This window comes from Colobus angolensis, unplaced genomic scaffold, assembly GCF_000951035.1.
Source record: "Colobus angolensis palliatus isolate OR3802 unplaced genomic scaffold, Cang.pa_1.0 Scaffold268, whole genome shotgun sequence".
NCBI classification, from domain to species: Eukaryota; Metazoa; Chordata; class Mammalia; order Primates; family Cercopithecidae; genus Colobus; species Colobus angolensis.
In genome coordinates this window covers 6,275,133-6,294,239 of record NW_012115910.1, presented here as the reverse complement: position 1 = coordinate 6,294,239, position 19,107 = coordinate 6,275,133, and the positions used below count along the sequence as shown (strand labels likewise).

Genomic DNA, 19,107 nt, shown 5'->3' with positions numbered 1-19,107 from the left:
CCCACCTAGAAGACTGCTTTATGACTGTACTCCAATAATATGAATAACATATACTTCCTGTAGAGTATTTAGATAATGCAAAATGGTAAAATAAATAAAGAAAATCCATCATTAATTTCATTTTTGAGATATTGACAGTCATACTTTTTTGTGTGTTTATCTTCCTAGGAAGTTTTTTAACATACTTGTGCAATTCTCTGAATACACATTGTCATTTTACCATTGCTATATTATGAACTTTTCTCCGTATGATTAATTGACTTTGGTGAACCTCATTTTAATAGCTAACACATGGATGAACTCTTACTTATATGAGTGATATATTGTCCTACTGTGAAATATTTACCTGTGAAAAAGATGCTTACTATTATAAATAAGTTGTTACATGCATTTATATTTTCAGTGTTTTCTAGGTTAATTTCTTAGGAAAGGAATTATTGCCAAATTATGTTCAAAAAGTTATGCCAGTTTTTACTCCCAACAGCAATATATGAGATGACATATTTAACATTACTGGGAAAATGGCCTTAACTTTCTGGGCATTTTTTTTTGAGAACTCATTGTTTTTGAAGTGATGATTGGAAATAAAAACCCTTCATTTTTCTCTACAATACACAAAAGCACACATGAACACTTTTCCAGCAACAAAATAGCTTTAAAATAAATTGATTTAATGGTTTATATTTTATAATGTGTTGGTATGTTTATTACCCATGAGTAGTTCTTTGAATGGTCTCTACATGTTATTTACCCTTTTTTCTCTATTATATTTTTATTATTTTGTTATAAATAAAATTATATGTTATATTATTTTGTTTTATTAATTGCTTTATTATGTTGTTTTATTATTTTGTTTAAATAATAATATAATAATTATATCATTATTTTATTATTTTGTTTTGTTTATTATTATATTTTTACTATAAAGAACTCATATATGAGTATATATCAACCTCTACCCAGTATGTCTACTGGAATTTTTTTCTTTTTTTTTTTTGAGACAGATACTGGCTCTTCTCACCCAGGCTGGAGTGCAGTGGCACAATCTCGGCTCACTGCAACCTCCACCTCCCGGGTTCAAGCCATTCTCCTGCCTCAGCCTCTTGAGTAGCTGGGATTACAGGTGCCCCCCACCATGCCCGGCTACATTTTCGTACTTTTAGTAGAGATAGGGTTTCACTATGTTGGCCAGGCTGGTCTCGAACTCCTGACCTCAGGTGATCCACCCACCTCGGCCTCCCAAAGTACTGGGATTACAGGCATGAGCCACCATGCCTGACGGGAATGTTTCAAATGCTAGTTTGCTGTGTTAAGGCACAAAGGCTACAAACCCCTTAATAGCTTCTTCCATTGCTTTTCTGCTTAGAAAATATCTTCTCATATTCAAATCATTATGTATATAAGATGGTAACATCTTGTTTGTGGCTCTCTTACTTTATTCTAATGACATCTGCCTTGTAATTCTTTAGTGTATTACCAAATTGCTATTATTTTAGTTATATAGAAAATATTTATGTTTTCTGGAGCAAGTCTTCTTTCATGATTCCTCTTTCATTATTTTTCTTCCTTTCACTAAGTAATTTTAAAGATATACTTCATAATTATTTTAAAATTTTCTCATGGGAGTGATAAATGTAAAATTTTGATTAGATTTACTATATCTGTATTATAATATTTTTCATTATTATAATACTATAATTATAGATTACCAGTTTTATAACATTTTGAATTGAAATGTCAAAATATAATTTAAATTATAGCTACACATTAAAATGTTATTTATGGTATTATATTCTATATTATACACTACATTAAGATAGAACTGATTTATATTTTACATATAATTAACTTACTTCTGTTTTATGTTTACACTTAAGGTAATATTTGATATCTACACTAACATATTAATAATATTTTATATTGCACTAATTTTTGTATTATAACGGTTTTTCCATTTTCAAAATATCCATTCTTTTCTTTTCTTCCATGCCTCCTTCCATTGATTCCAGATTTTATTTGTGCCTATTAGTTAGGCTTTCTTGTTTCTTTTCCTAAAACATTCACATTGCTTTGTTAAGATTATTCTTACTTTGTATTTTTGTACTATTGCTAAATGTTTCTCCTCTATATATTTTATAGCTGATCTTCCTGATATAAGAAAATATTGATTTTTTGTTAATTGTAAAATTGGCTGTCTAAATAAAACCTTATTGTTTTCAAAAGCTTTTTATTTGGTTAACATGAGATTTCTGTATAAAAAATTAGGTAATGTGCCCTAATGGTATCTTGTCTCCTTTCTGTTTTGAGAAGTTTGACTCGAGCCTCCCCTCTTCAAGAAATGGCTCATTTTTGTCTCTTTCCCTTCCTCGCAGCATGGAGGAGTGTGAGGCTCTTTGCACAAGACTGGCCATAATGGTCAACGGCAGCTTCAGATGTCTTGGTTCTCCTCAGCACATCAAAAATAGGTGCGTTGAAGTTCTCCTTTTGCTTAAATCTTTACTATGAAATCAATAGCACGATGCAGGATTATGACTGGAGATGTCTTAGAGGCAAGTATGTTCCAATTACCTGCTGGCATAAAATAGGAGATGAAGGCTCTGGGGGATAAAATACTGTGGCTAGTTAGTCAAAGACACAGCAACTCCCAAACACAGAGTCTAGCAGTCTCCCTGTAAGGGAGACATTTTGTTTTTCTCTTCCCAGAAGGACATTGCTCCCTCACTGTAGTGACATTGGTAGGGGTGAGAATAAGACTGCAGAGTCAAGATTACCACAGGACACAAAATGTCCTCTTTACACACAAAATGCCTTATGAAAAGGCTGTACTGAGATGTCCCTCATCTGCAGTGAATCAAAGTCTGAAAAAAGACCATCAATGTATAAGGGTTAGAGAGGGTTGTTATGGTTGCTTTCCATTTGGATTATGAAAGACTAAAGACTTCTTTCCTGTGCTCACTGATCCTTTATATTTCTTCCTGGTTAATTCCCTTCATGTATTCTCTTTATTTCCTTTTTGGAATCTTAATGATTTTGTTATCAATTTGTGAGGGCATTGCTACATCCTGGTATAACATTAAAAAAAATTAAAGTTGCCTAAATACATGTCCAATTTCCTTTCAATTTGTTTAACCTGTCATTCTTATGTAGAATAATTTATTCATTTATGTTGATAAATCTCTTATTTTCATTTATTCAGTGTTTTTAAGGTTAGGATTCTCAAGCAGAGATTTGGTAAATAGTCATATATAAATTTTAAATACTTTTAATTTATGGAGAAAATAGCTGATGCTCAGGATTGAGATGACATAGTAGGGAGTGAGTGTCCATTTTTAGAGTTAGGCACTGCTGGAACAGTCAGCCTCACAGTTGTTTGCTGCTTCGGGTCAACCACTGGTCAGATGCCCCTACTAGAAACTATTCTTGGTATGTATTCTGCCCATCTTTAATAGGTATCATCAAAAAAAATAGTATTTCATGCTCTCCAACCTTTATGAATGCCTACATAAAGTTTTATAACCCATTCCTGATTGTTGGGTGATTTATGTCTGATTTATGTTTACAAAAGTTTGCTGCAAGAGCCAACAGGATGAAGCACATGGGGATAGGTTTTCTCTAGCTGTTGCATTCTACATACTGGAAAATCTGTGCCTACTTCCGAGTTTTGGTTCCAATAATGTGATATATGGGTTGAGCATGAATTGTTAGTGGATATGAACTGTAGGACTATCTTAAACGAGAAATGGCTTGTGGGTTATTCACGGAAACATCAAACTTAATAAAATTTAAAAAATAATTTGTGGCCAAGTAAGGTGGCTCACACCTGTAATTCTAGCACTTTGGGAGGATGGAGTGGGAGGATCACTTGAGGCCCAGAGTTTGAGACCAGCCTGGGCAACATAGTGAGACCTCATTCCTACAAAACACTTTTAAAAAGTTAATTTTTAAAAATTATATCCAGGTGTGGTGGGGTGCATCTGTAGTGCTAGCTACTTAGGAGGTAGGAGGATCAGTTGTGTCCAAGAGGTCAAGGCCGCAATAAACCAAGATTGTGCCACTATACTCCAGCCTGCATGACAGAGCAAGACCCTGTCTGAAAAAAAATAAAAAGTAAAATAAAATAACATAATTCGTAAAGTGCTTATTCTCCTATAACTATAAACCTATAATAAACATATGATGATGTGTGTTTCTATAATATTGAACTAAAGAATAAACGATTGATCATGACATAGATCGTAACAATAACTAGATTTTTCATAAACTTCGGCATCCATACTTGGGAGTCAGCAACATCAGAACCCATTTCTCTGAAATGGAGCTGCTGAGATGGATGAGAGAACTTTTAGTGGGGCTCCTTCCTCCTCCTCTCCATCCCTTTCTTTCCATGAACATGAATTTTTAGTAACATGAATGAGGAAGAGTAGGGTCTGGGTGTGGGGAAAAGTTCTGAGGAGATAACTCAGGAGAAGGTAAGGGTTTTGGAGAGAAAATTTTGACAGAATTTGGGCAGGGATCTGAGTATCAGGATTTCCCCATGGAGAGGCAAGAAGCTGGCGAGGAGGGTCCCTGGCTTGGGCTGGGAGACATCTGCCCAGAGGGGAACAGAAGAAAGGAGCTACAGAAATCCCACAGAGGTGAGACCCAGAGGGCAGGGCTTGGGCCTCAGAGACCAGCTCCCTGGGGGAAGGGCAGGTGCAACAAGAGCTTGCTATGAAAGCCGAGTAGAGTGAAACCAGGGGAGCGCGAGGGTTTAGCACCTTTAGCTTCTGAATTGCAGTGCTGACCTTGACCTCATGAACAGTCAAGAACCCTCAAACTTCAGTGTAGGTCTCAGCAAATTCGCCTGTGACAGGAAGCTGAGGCTTGCACCTGCTATGGCAGTTCACTCGGACAAAGCAGCCATCTTTCAGGGTGAAGGGGGAAAAGTGGAAAAGAAATGTCAGAATCAGAAAAATGAGGAGCCACAGAAATATAGAGGGAAGAATGTATGTGGTAAGTAGGGACAGATACATAAGAGGAAAAACAAAATGGAAAGTGAAGTGAAATTTCCCAAACCAAAGAACTCTTCCTACCTCACTCTCTGCCCCCGGCACAGCCCTCAGAGAAATGGGGCCTCAGATGAGAAACAACTCTTCCATGGGACTTCAGGCCACACCTGAGCTCCTTGAGTTCATCCCACCTTCCTGAGTCTGGGGAGCAAGACTCAAGCACAAGAATCACTTCCTACCCCAATCTGCGGGTGGCACTGTCTTTCCTTCCCACCCTGTGTTGGTTCAGTCGGCTCAGTACACCCGTGCCTGACTCTGCTGTTTGTCTTCCCTCCTGCTGTGCTCATTTGAGTTCCTTTCTTGGGTTCTAAGCGAAACCTTGGTACATGCACTTCACCATCAGAGAAGGGTTTCTGCAGAGGACACCAAATCCCATTCCCATGCTCCTAACAGAGCATTAACACCCCAGCATCCTGCTTCATGCCCGGACTCACCTCATCCCTAGTCCACTGTTTTAAAATATCGTGTATTAATAGAAAAATTGAAGTACCATAAGGCCAAAAGATCAGGAGATGACTGCCTTTGGAAATATCACATATGACAGTTTCCAAGAATAGGGGCATGGGACACAGCGTCCCATGACAGAGCATCAGGTCAGCCAGGAGGCAGAGGGCAGCTGGAAGGAAATATGAGCAAGGGCTTTTATTGTGGTTTCTATTGGAAGGAATGGATGAAATAGGACAAGCAGGTCTAAGATCTGCTAGTTTGAATAACTTCAGTGGGCCATGCAGCATAGGGGTTGTCCCTAGTTGGTAGTACCTGTCCCTGGGGTGACTGGGGAAGGGGGACTGTGGCTTAGCATGTGAGAGCCCCTTAGAGGAGGTGTTAGAGATCATATGTGTTCTGGGTCAGCTGGTTTGTATTTGAAAAAATGAATTTATGCGCAAGTTGTTTACTATCTTTAGGAATTGCCTAGCTCTGGGAGGGGCAGTTCTTCCAGAGTCAGCAAGTCCCCACATTTTCAAAGTATTAGAATACAGAAGGTAATAGGCATGGTCAATATACCCACTCCAGGACTCACCGAGGCTAAGTGGAACCCTAAGTGCGAGGCCAATCACATTCTCCCTGCCTGGAGGAAGCCAGACTTGCCCACTTTGTAGAGGAAGGCAGGGAGCTCTGGCTTTGCCAGGGGTTCTGAAATCCCCCTCCTCTTCCTTGCTACAGACTTTTGTTCTTCCTGGGAATCTTTTTAATAGCTTGTTTCAGAGCTATTATCTACATAGTGAATTTCCAAACACTTTGAGGTTATAGAGTTGTATTAACAGACAAGTTCCTTGGACCCCTGATCTGTGGATAACCTAAAGCTCTGTGTGACTGGTCTGTAGCAATCATCCATGAAGAAGGGCCTCTGAGAAAAAAAAATGCAATAGGCCACTATCTAGTGTGTATGTCTATCCATTGATATCAAGTTGTTATGTTAACCGTGATGTTGCTTCTCATCTGAGTCACAATTTCAGAAAAGTCAATCAATATTAGATCTTTTGCTGGTAAAATTGAGGCTGTTTGCTTTTGACATTTAATATTTCTTTAACAAATGTTTATTGAAACCCAGCAAGGGGATGCAGAGGTAGGTCTGATGCAGTTTATGCCTGCTTTGGTGCTCATAAGTGCAGAGAGTGAGCCCTGCACACACTTGGTGACATCACAAGGCCTAAGAGGGCAGGCAACATAGAAAAGGTATCAACTAGAGTGTTCCGTGAAAGGGCCATATATGCCAAGTGGTCTCCAAACCCAGGAAAAGTCGAGAAACCAAAGAAGGAGGAAGACAAATCCAGTGTTTTGGTAAAGGGTGATTTCCTGGGGCACTTATGAATGGAAGTGTGGTCTTGGGAAGCAGCAAGACAGGTAGACCTCTGCAACATTACTCCCCAGACCCAGGGCTCTTATATCATAGGGAAAGGATACATACCCTAGAGAGACAATTGAAGACACCCCTCCAGAACAGGCAAGAGTGCTACATGCATCATGGGCTATCATTTGTACAATAACATAAGGGTCGCCTTGATCTAAAGGCGTGAGCACATGTTCTTTCAGGAAGTACAGGAAGTGAAGTAGGAATCAGGAGGCATTCGCGAGACCAGGCTAACGAGAAGTTAGTGTGGCAGATTAGCATCCAAGATGAAGTCACTTTAGTCTCCACATGGAGCCCTGAGGAGGAGGATGCCTTTTTTAGTTTGAAAAAATAGGGAAATATGTTAGACCTGGAGGTACAGGTAAAATTTGGTTAAAAGGGGATTTAATTTTAGATTGTATTTAGTAATAAAAACATCACTACAGAATCAGAATTTGAGAGCAAGTAAGAGGGACAGACATACCAGTCAAAGCAAAGTTTACATTTCAACATGAAAAGTAAAGGAACTCCTCAGGCTAAGTAAAAGCAGCATGACTATTTTAAATGTTCCTTGAGCAACCTTTGGCTTTGTGGTCTTAACTTCGTTTCTGAAGCTCCGCATTGTTTCATTTTGGGTTGGATAATTCTTGGTTGTGGGAGGTTGTCCTGGACGTATAAGATGTTTACCATCATCCCTGGTGTGTGCAGCACCCTCACCCCAATTGTGACAACTAAAAATGTCTCTGGACATTGGCAAATGTCTTTTGGGCAGCAAATTGTCCTGGTTGAGAGCCACTGTCTCAGCTGTTATTTTGTTCTATGTCCCCAGAGACATGGAACATACTGGGAAACCTAGTTACAGTAATAGTTAGACCAGATTCCAAAAACATTAGGCAGTCAACCCTGCCTTTCCCATGGCCCAATCTGAAATGTGTCCTGCTCAGTGGCTAAGAGGAAGCAGGTATAAGAAGTAGCAGTATGTCAGCAAATGGGCACAAGGATGGGTAGAGGGCGTTGCACACAGGGCATTGCCTTCCCAGAGGCAAACCCTCTGGGCTGTGGAGTGACCTCATTTTGCAGAAGTCCAAGGTCCATGGGAAAGGAGTGCCCTCTTCTCCTTTCAGTCTCATTACAGCCCCAGTATGAGATGTATGAAGTCATAGTGGAAAGCCAGATGGGCCTGAGAGGAGCTGCAACTCTGCAGGCCAAGGTCACTCGGGTGCTTTCCATGCTCCTCCAAATACATCCCTATCCCACCTTAGTGTCTGTTCTTAACTTGAACACCTTGCTTGGACCACTCTCCATCACTGATTACACAATACTCCCACCCACAGACACCCAGGATGATTCTTCCTTTTTCCTTGAGACTTCTCAGCTTTTTCAATGCTTGGCATTTTGTTCCCTTTGCTTGTGTTTTTTTCTTTATAGCAATAATCTTTTCCTCTTCTTTGGCACAAATTTGCCTCCTGCCTGCCAAAATATCTGTTTGTAGAGTGTTTGATATCCACAATCACACCTCGTTCCAATTCAGTGCTCTGCTCCTGGAGAGCACAGACTTTGTCTTTTATCAGTCCTACTCTTGCGATATGCTCACGCATCCATGCGATTTTGGAGACAAAATCTGAGGGCAAGGACAACCAGTCCAGTCCTGGAGGCCTTGGTGTCTGAAAACCCAGGGTTACCAAATAAATGGAATATGTGTGGTCCTGAAATGTTTAGGTTTTAGTTCACCAAGAGGTTTAATACTGCCAGATTCTACATTCATTATTTACTAAATTGGTGTCCTATGCTCTTCTCTAGCTCCATGTCTTCTTGTCATAGTTCCTTAAATTATCTTTTTGATACTCCTAAGTGGTTAAACAATGCTTTTAACTTTAGATTGGTATTCCAATATATTTCTAAACTGTTGTATGTGTTCATAAGTTAAGCACTAAACAAATTAAAGTTTAAAGAATCATGTCTATGGTTTGTCACTTCAACAAAAGAAGTCAACAATGGATTTCTATTAGTGGGATTTAGCTAAAAGGATTTTCCTGACTCTAGTTTGGGACCTCATCATGCTCTTCCTGGCTTCAGCCAATACCAACTGCCCCAATCCTGAGTCTGGTGCAGGTGGAAATATTTGTTCAAAATTGGTAACTGATTTCCCAGAAGGACAGGCAGCATCTAGAGTGTAGAATTTCGGGGACCCAACCTCACAGGGAAAAGTGGATTCGCTCCCTTCATAGTCATCTTGGCCTCATTCCAGCGTTTCCCTTCTTCTCTCCTTCCCTTGTGACCCTCCGCCCTGTTTCAACTGGAGAAATCATCAAGTCCCTCCCTGTCCCCTCTCCAGCCTGCAGGACGCTTTTTAAGCTTGCAAGGTTGTCACAGAGTGGTCCTCAGATGCATTCTTCAGTTGTCCTTCCTGTGGCATTACCAAAATACACCCTCAAAGGATTATTATTATTGGTCCTTTCTGCAGAAACTTCTCTCCCCTAATCCATTCTGTGCTTCTCAGTTTCTCTAGCCTAGACCCAGTTTACACCTGGGATACACCTGTACCGGTTTCCTCCTGGAGCAGGAGGGGTTATAATACTGCTGGATGTCCTCCCTTTGGGCTCAATAAACTCCTGGAAAATTCTCTTCTCCCCTTTTACTCCCTGGCAGGGGAAAATCTACCCCTTATAAAATCTGTAGAGTATGTCCTAACGTGCAATCCTGGACCATCTCTTAATGATAATATGTCCCCTTGTCTTGCATCACTATATTCCCTTCTTCTTGCCTTTCTAGCCTATAGATATTCCCCTTTCCTAATTGTCCTCATCCTCATCTTTTATCGCTTTTATCTTCACCATTTATTATAGTCTCTTATCTACTGCTCTGAGCAAGGTATATCGATTATCTAGCAATCTGGATAATAATATTGAGAACTAATTCTTATATAGTGCTTATTGTATGCCATCTCTAAGTGCTTTATACACATGAATCAATTTATTCCTCATGACAGTCCTACAAAGTAGCTGTTATTGTTAGCCTTCATTTTACAGGCATAAAAAAGTAGTCGTAGAAAGGTTGAGTGACTTTTCCAGGATTACCATCTAGTAAGCAGAGGGACTGAGATTTGAACCCCAGCATTCTGGTGCTACTTTGCTCTATGATGCATCATCTCATGATTGTCCACATTTGACAAATGAAAGAAGTGAGCCTCCTACCTGTGGTGGAACTGCCTTTCAGCTGCAGCCAGTCTGACTCCAAGCTTGCAGGCCTGGTCACCATTTCCACTTCCCTCCTGCTGGAGCACATCCCAGAACCGTAAACATGAATGTGCAAACTCTCACTCATCTTCAATGGCGTCTGCACCAGCAACTCTCTCGTTGACTTGTCTTTGGGCAAAATTTTAACATCTTTTCCATTCCTATTGAGACCTCATCACCCTACTCATTTAATAAATAATTTCTAATTTCCTGAGAGACACCTCTTGTCAGCTAGCTTTTTGATGGGCTCTCACAAAGTTTTTATTTCTTCATCATCCTTCTCTTTCTTTGTGTCTGCATCTGAGAAAGAAATCTGCTTCTTTATTAAGTGTTTTTCTTCTGTTTGATGATAACATGATCTATTTCCCTTGGGACACCTTCTGTCAGTGGTTTTATTCTGCTTTATATCCTTGATCTTTTCACAGTCACAAGCAGTTAATAACAGAACATCAACCACATAGACTTAACCATATTCATCATTATTTGTAGTAAGAATCCAGAGGTAACTGATTATTGGCATTCCTTAGGAGGTCCTAGGCCTGAGAGTGTGGGTGTTCCCAAAGTGGCTGCTGTAGCTCCACCTAACATATCTATGTTCTAAGCAACAATTAAGAGAAGCAGAGAAAAGCAAAAAGAGTGCATGCTAACTGTCTGTTCCCTCTTAAAGTAGCTTTCTGACAGAGTCCCACCCAGCAACTTGTACTTAGGTTTATTTGTCTAAGAAATGTTTGCTTTAGCTGGGCACTTTGCTTCTTAAACGAGGTTAGATTTCTGTTCCCGAGGAAGATAGGGATCATGGATGTGGAATGGGAAGCCTGCAGCCTCACTTATTCACCTGACTGGATTCTTTTCCTCCATTGAGGGTGGGTCATTAGGTTGAGCAGTTGAGCTGAACAGACTCTTGGGCTTTCGATTTAAGGTTGTTGTATGCTATGAAAGAGCCCACTATGTAATAGAGATTCATGAGTTTATGTGTGAGCACATGATTTTGTGTGTGTGTGTGTGTGTGTGGCTCAGTTAACAACAGAGAAGAGCTGGAGTGGAGTGGCACTAACCTAATAGCCACGGGTGGTTAAAACTATCCTTTTGGGCACTGAAGTTTTGTCCTAGGCAATTAGGGATGCATCCTCAAATCCTCTGCATGTCATAAATTGAGCACATAATGGTGCCCTGGTAGCGAGCTGCCTTTGTACTTGCAGACATTGAGCATATTCGTAACTCACCTGGAGGGAACCATTACCAGCTGCATGCAGCACCTATTTGCTTTTCTCCTCCCTTGAACCTGATTGACATAGGAGGCTTAAGTCTGACTTGGTAAAAAACGCTCCTCTCATGGAAAGGAAATAAAGTATGCTTCTGAAGCACAGAGTTTACAATTTGAAATACTCCACGTCAATTTATGATTTTGGGGTGAGGGAGGATAAAGGCTGTTTATTTTGTTGTTGTTTTCTTTTTTTTTTTTTTTTTTTAGATAGAGTTTTGCTCCTGTTGCCCAGGCTGGAGTACAAGTACAATGATGCAATCTTAGCTCACTACAACCTCTGTCTCCCGGGTTCAAGCAATTCTCCTGCCTTAACCTCCCAAGTAGCTGGGATTACAGGCATGCGCCACCATGCCCAGCTAATTTTGTATTTTTAGTAGAGATAGGATTTCACCATGTTGGTCAGGCAGGTCTTGAACTCCTGACCTCAGGTGATCTGCCCACCTCGGTCTTCCAAAGTGCTGGGATTACAGGTGTGACTCTACGCACCGGCCTGTCTCTCTCCCTTCCTTCCTTCCTTCCTTCCTTCCTTCCTTCCTTCCTTCCTTCCTTCCTTCCTTCCTTCCTTCCTTCTTTCTTTTTTATGTTTTATAAAGAAAACACAGCTTCAAATGATTTAAAGAAAATTGTTAAGATTATGAGAATTTACATTTCCTTGAGTTATCAACTGAAAACTTTGAGAACCAAGAATAAAAGTAAAATAAAGTTCAAAGCATCCCATCATATATGTGTTATATAGCCATCTAAGTTAAAATAGAAATAATAGTCTAGAAGAGTTTGTTTGTGGATTTTTTTTTCCTAACAAAATGAAAGGAAACAGAATGTTGTTTGAGCTCTCAAGCTACCACTATCTGAGTAGCTGCAAATTAATGTATCACCTCATGTGACACCATATGCTTTAGTGTGGCAACTTTGACTTAATATATCTATAAACCATTACTATAATCATAACATCTCAGATTAAGATTGCATCACCACATAATGAAGTGGATCACTTAAAAGTGAAATAGATAGTTCAGTCTGTTTATGTCATTTTTCACAAACAGGGAAGGAAGTTTGTACATGAGCACATAAAGTAATTTCTGCCATGATGTGGAACTATGGAATGATGTGCTGCTGAGTTATATTTGCCTACATTTTACTTTAAAGCATCATATAATTCAGCTGCTGCTACTAACCACTGAACTAATTCCGTTTGCTAGAAATGTTTTTATTAAGAGAGATAGTGCACTTCCATATCCTCAGCATGTTTCACCTCACCCGCTATGTGTAATTTGTCATCTCATTTGTTGTCACAGCATCATGTTGTATGAACACAGTATTGCTCTGACAAAATTAGCTGGGAAGAGTTTCTGATTCTCATGCCATTCTCGTGCTGGGCATTTTGGTTAGCTGCGTCTGGTCTTGGAAATTCAGGTCATGAACAGTATCACCCAGAGCTGTAACTTTACCAAAAGTAAACATTCGGCATTCATTTTCTAACTTTTTCTGTAAGAACAACCAGAATGCTTTTCACTCACAATGAAGATGGAGAATAGAAGTGTTGGAGATATTTTTAGATGGCTGAAGTTGTTGGGGACTCAGACTCACATCATGAGTCCTGTTCATTCACATACATTTATTGAGTAACCACTTTATTAGAGATGATGAAAATGTGATTCCTAATCTCAATAAACTCGGCATAGTGTCAGAGGCAGAAACATAACAATGAATGCAACACGATGTGATAATTGTTCTAAGAGACTGGTGAACAAAATGCTGTGTTGTGCACCTCAGTTTAAACCTGCAAACATTACTGAATGTTTACATAGTGCCAGGGTCTTGGGATTGAGTGGGTAATAAGGCATGAGCCCTGTAAGAACTGGGCTAGACACACAAATAAAAAAAAATTACGTAAGAAAGACCATTAGCGCCACAAGAAGCTTTCAAAGCCCATGAAGTAGGAGTTAGGAGGAGGAAGAATGCACACCCATTGTTTTAGGGGAAGCATTTGCACAGGTGGTTTTATGGGTGAGGAGGAATTGAAACCACATGTATGCTTAGCCAGCTAATCAACTATGAATGTATTAGAGGTAGTGGCACAGCGAAGAACAATGCAAACCATGTTTGAAACAGCTTGACTGCAAGTGCAATACAGGTGGAATCGTGGGGCATACACTTGAGGAGAATCTTTGGGATCAGATCATGGGAAATACTAATTCTAAGGTAAAAAAAAAAAAGGCAAAATAATGGAGGAACAAAGGGAAGCAAAAAGAAACAGGAAAATAACTGGCCTATTAAACAGAAATTTTTGTTCTCTAGCAGGAAGTTAAATAAGACAAACTGAAGTAAACTGTGACCAAGCACATGGAGAAGGCAGCATGGGTACAGGAGACACTGGAGAACATGATAGTAGAACTTTACAGCCGGCTGATCTGAGCTTGAGAAAGGGAGGTGCCTTCGAGTTTGGGACATGGAAATACAGCGATGTCATTAGAGAAACAGAAGTTGGGTGGGCTATGAGGGTGAGGAGGATTCTGGGTGTTGAGTGTGTTCCTAGGGAAGCACTGATGGGCTGTTTGGAGAATTCCTATGAAGAAGGGCTGTTGATATTCATATCCTTTTTGCTAAGGCAAGAAGCAGGAGAGAAAACTTAAAGTTGGGGGTGATTATTGCATATGGTTGAGACAGAGGAATAAGTAGCTGAAGTCATCACAGCCTTGAAGCAATATTCATAAACTCTGAAGTAAAGTGAGCTGAGCTCAGATTTATGCTGCTGCATTTATTTTAATTATTACTGAACATAGGCAATTTGCCAAATGCTTTCTGTGCATGGTCTTATTTAATCTTTATTACAGAATGGTTATTATTGTACCCACTTCACAATAAGGAAACCGAGACCTAAAGAATTTAAGCAGTTGGACCCAAAACAGAGTTGGTATTGAGAAAAGCAGTTTTCAAAAAACTCAATTTCTTGACCCTAAGTTTCTTATTCTTTCCATACCACTTCAATCGTCTCAACCAACTCTATGTATAACTGACTAAAGAACAAAGCTTTGCTTCAAGTACATGTCATGGACACCTGTGTGATGAAACCTACATGCTTTACTCTTTGTTGAATTTACTTCTTGTGTATTTACTGAGAAAACAGACTATCTTCTTTTAAAAAGATGCACAGACTCCTCTTTGAAAATCTGGTTTGATGAAATAAAAGATATTTAGAGTAAGACTTTTACTCACTTACTACATGTATAACTTGGAAAAAGTTAACATCTCTGGAGGTAGTCTTTTTCTTCAATGGAGATAATAATACGTATTGTATAGTATTTTGAAAAGAAATGGAGGAATATACCAATCATTTTCTTGCCTGTGTTAATCCATTTGCTGTTACTATAACAGAATACCAGAGACTGGGTAGTTTATAAAGGACAGAAGTTCATTTAGTTAAGAATTCTGGAGGCTAGGAAGTCCTAGATTTGGTGGCTGCCTCTGGTCAGCTTCTGGTGAGGGCCTAGTGCTGCTGGAAAGCCTGGCAGAAGCACAGAAGTATAAGTGCAAGCTAAAAGAGACAAGCACAAGGGGTCAAGTTTGCTATGTAACAACCCACTTTAATGAGAACTAACCCAGATCCCTGAGAACTAACCCAGTCACTAAAGAACAGCATTAATCCCTTCATGGGGGGAGAGTCTCCATGACCCAAACACCTCCCACTTAGTCTTATGTCCCAATACTACCGCTCTGAGGAACTGAGGTTCCAATACATGAACTTCTGGGGGACACGCTCAAACCATAGCACCACCTGAGCATGTTATGCTTTCTCTTTCCCCCGCTGTAAAGTTCTTTCCCAAGAAAAACACAAGACTAGTTCCTTCAGTTCTCTGCTCAACTGTCCCCTCTTCAGAGAGGTCTCCAGTATCGATTGTAATTATTCATAGAAGCAGAAGAATACCTGGATGTTAGCTGACAGCGTGCCTACATAGGAATAAGACTGTTTTCCAGCTTTCCCTACAGCTACATGTGGCCAAAGAGTTATAGTAAGAAGAGATGTCCACAATGTCAGGGATGTGAATTTGCAAGGAGGGACATCCCTGATTCTTCCTTTCTTTCTTCCTTTTAATTTATGCAGAGGTGATGGCTACAGATGAAGCAGCCATCTTGAGCCACGAGGAAATCTTAGCAATGGAGACCTGTGAAGCAGAGCAATAATACAGAATGAGCCAAAGGAATGCTTTTTCTGCTCGGGCTGCCTGACTTCAGACTTTAAACACTAACATCCTTACTATTTTGGGCTTTCTGTCACTGTACATGAATCTGAACAGACTAATATTCCCTGTGACATATTAAATATAGCATTAATTGATTTACTTAGAGGTTACTGTCTACCTCTGCCCAGTAGAATGTAAACTTTCTGAGGGTAAAACATTTGCTTCTGTTTACTTCTGTATCCTTACCATTTGAAATAGTGCCAGGTACATAAATGTGCTCAACGTATTTGTTGAACAAATAAATGAATGTATTAATAATGAATTTAAAATTTCTAATACATGGCAGCTTTTTGCTTAATGGGAATTCCTTTCAGAATGCTGCAACTAGACTCTAAAAGACGAATCAGATGAGGCCACTCAAGCATTCAGCTTCTGCCTAGCTTAATGAACAACAACCACTACAAAGAACAATGACCAGCCTCTTTGATGGAGACTTTTACTCTGATCCCATTTATCTTTAGGCAGGGTGAAGCCTGCTTTCTCTCAAAACAGTCTGCATTATTCATTATGAGTTTGCTGCTTTTCGAAACTGGACTCTGTCTGCCTTTGGCATCTCCACTAACAGAAACTATCAGGTGTATGATTCAGGCCTAATTGCTGCCATGGCCTTGGCAATATTGTGCTGTCACCTTCTCTGCTGGACAGCCAGACTTAGCGCTGGTGTACACCGGCTTGCCAAGAATTAATGTGCATTGCAGACAGCAAAAATATGCCGTTCCAGAATCCAACTGTACACTATGGGATTATTATTTCCTGTTGTAAATACAGCCAAGGCACAAGAAAACACAGCCTAACCAAGGAAATGGATTTCTTTATTCTAGGTTTAAAATGGATTGGGATTTGGGAGAAGGTTTACTTACTCTGAGTTCAAACTATCAACCTAAAATGTGTGTGTGTGTGTGTGTGTGTGTTGTGTATGTGTGTATTTTTAAATGCACCAGCCCAGAACATTTCTTTGTTTCATAGTTATCTTACAAATTTTATTTTTTCATTCCATTTTGGTAAAAGAACAAAAAAAATTCCTAAAGCATCAGTTACATTTTGGTAAAAAAAAAAAAAAAGTGCTGCAAAGTCTGTAAAAACTCAGTGGCTTAAAAAAATCTTCATTTGCCCTCAAGAACCTGCAGGTTTTATGGAGATGGGCTGGCCTGGGCTGGATTTGTTCACCTGTCCCTTGTTATCCTGGTATTGGTGTCTGGAATGTTGAGGCACCAGAATGGACGGGCCAAACTGCACAAGCATGAATCAAGCCTCTGGTCACATCACAGCTACTAATGTCCTTTTAGCAAAATCAAGTCACATGGCTAGCCCAAAGTAAAAGGGTGGGAAGGTAGTTCCACCCATAGTGGAAGAACACTACATATAGATACATGGCAAAGGGCACAGATGTAGGAATGAGAAGAATTGGGGCCATATTTATAATCTACTGTAATCTCCAAATATTTTTACCAATTTTAAAAATTATTATTATCTATTTCTTGGTCAGCTTTGTTCTACTTTTCCTTTTAGGAGAGTTTCCTAGATTTAAAATTTTTATGTGTTTTGAAGATCTTTTTTGTTTTTAGATTACTACTCTAAATATTTTATATAATATCCTGTCAATATTTCAAGGATAAAATGTCTTTTATTACTTTTTAAAAAAACTTTTGGTTTTAGGGGTACATGTGTGGATTTCTTATATAGGTAAATTTCATGTCATGGGTGTTTCGTGTACAGGTTATTTCATCACCCAGGTAATACACATAGCATCCTATAGGTAGTTAGTTTCTCAATCCTCATTCTCCTCTCATCCTCCACCCTCAAGTAGGCTCCAGTTTTTTTTTTTTTTTTTTTTTTTTTTTTTTTGCGTGTGTCCAGCATCTCTTTCCCCTTGATTTTCTTTTCTTTTTTTTTTTTTTAATTATACTTGAAGTTCTAGCGTACATGTTCACAACATGCAGGTTTGTTACATATGTATACATGTGCCATGTTGGTGTGCTGCACCCATTAACTCATCATTTACATTAGGTGTATCTCCTAATGCTATCCAGTTTCTATTGTTCCTTTCTTTGTGTTCATGCATACTCGTTGTTTAGCTCCCACATGTAAGTGTGAACATGTGGTATCTGGTTTTCTGTTTCTGCAGTAGTTCAGTTAGGTTAATGGGCCCCAGCTCCATCCATGTTGCTGCAGAAGACATGATCTTGTTCTTTTTTTGACTGCACAGTATTCCATGGTATATATGTACCACGTTTTCATTATTTAGTTGATGGTCATTTAGGTTGATTCCATGTCTTTGCTATCATGAATAGGTGCTGCAACAAACATATACATGCATGTGTCTTTAAGGTGAAATGATTTGTATTCCTTTGGGTATATACCCAATAATGGGATTACTGGGTTGAATGGTAGCTCTGTTTTAAGTTTTTGGGAAGTCACCAAACTGCTTTCCACAGTGGCTGAACTAATTTACATTCCCACCAACAGCAGATAGGCATTCCCATTTCTCTACAGCCTTGCCAGCATGTTATTTTTTCTTTTTCTTTTTAATAATAGCCATCCTGACTGGTATGAAATAGTATTGCACTGTGGGTTTGATTTGCACTCCTCTGATTATTAGCAATGATGAGTGTTTTTTCCATATGTTTGTTAGCTGCTTGTAGATCTTCTTTTGAGAAGTGTCTGTTCATATCTTTTGACCATTTTTTAATGGGGTTATTTGTTTTTCGCTTGTTAAGTTCCTTATAGATTCTGTATATTAGACCTTTGTTGGGTGCATAGTTTGGAAATATTTTCTCTCATTCTGTGGGTTGTCTTTTTATTTTTTACTCTGTTGATAGTTTATTTTGCTTTGCAAAAGCCCTTCAGTTTAATTAGGTCTCACTTGTCATTTTTCATTTTTGTTGGAATTGCTTTTGAGGACTTAGTCATAAATTCTTTGTCAAGGCCGAGGTTCAGAATGATATTTCTTAGATTTTCTGCTGTGTTTTCTTTTTATTTTTTCCTTTTTTAGTACTTAGTCTTATATTTAAATCTTTAATCCACTCTAATTTTTATACATGGTGAAAGATGTGGGTCCAGTTTCATTCTTTTGCATATGGCTAGCCACTTATCCCAGCACTATTTATTAAATAGATAGTCCTTTCCCCATTGTTTATTTTTGTCAACTTTGCTAAAGATTAGATAGTTGTAGGTGTACAATTTTATTTCTGGACTCTCTATTCTCTTCCATTGGTCTATGTGTCTGTTTTTGTACCAGTACCATGATGTTTTGGTTACTGTAGCCTTAAAGCACAGTTTGAATTCAGATAATGTAATGGCTCCAGCTTTGTTCTTTTTTATTAAGATTGCTTTAGCTATTGGAGTTTTTTCTTTCTTTCTTTCTTTTTCTTTTTTTTTTTTTGGTTCCATATGAGTTATAGAATAGTGCTCTTTGGCCATTTTTATATGGGCTTATTTGTCTTTATTATTGAGTTGATATATATATCTATATCTCTATCTTATGGAT

At 39.0% G+C, this 19,107-nt stretch overlaps 1 protein-coding gene across 1 annotated transcript in view; it reads left to right on the top strand.

The window, feature by feature from the left end:
- ABCA13 (ATP-binding cassette, sub-family A (ABC1), member 13) overlaps nt 1-19,107 on the top strand; it is a 502,078-nt gene that overhangs the window by 469,137 nt on the left and 13,834 nt on the right. The window contains exon 59 of the mRNA XM_011947569.1: nt 2,373-2,465. Coding sequence (XP_011802959.1) covers nt 2,373-2,465 — 93 coding nt within the window. The remainder of the gene's footprint in view (nt 1-2,372; nt 2,466-19,107) is intronic.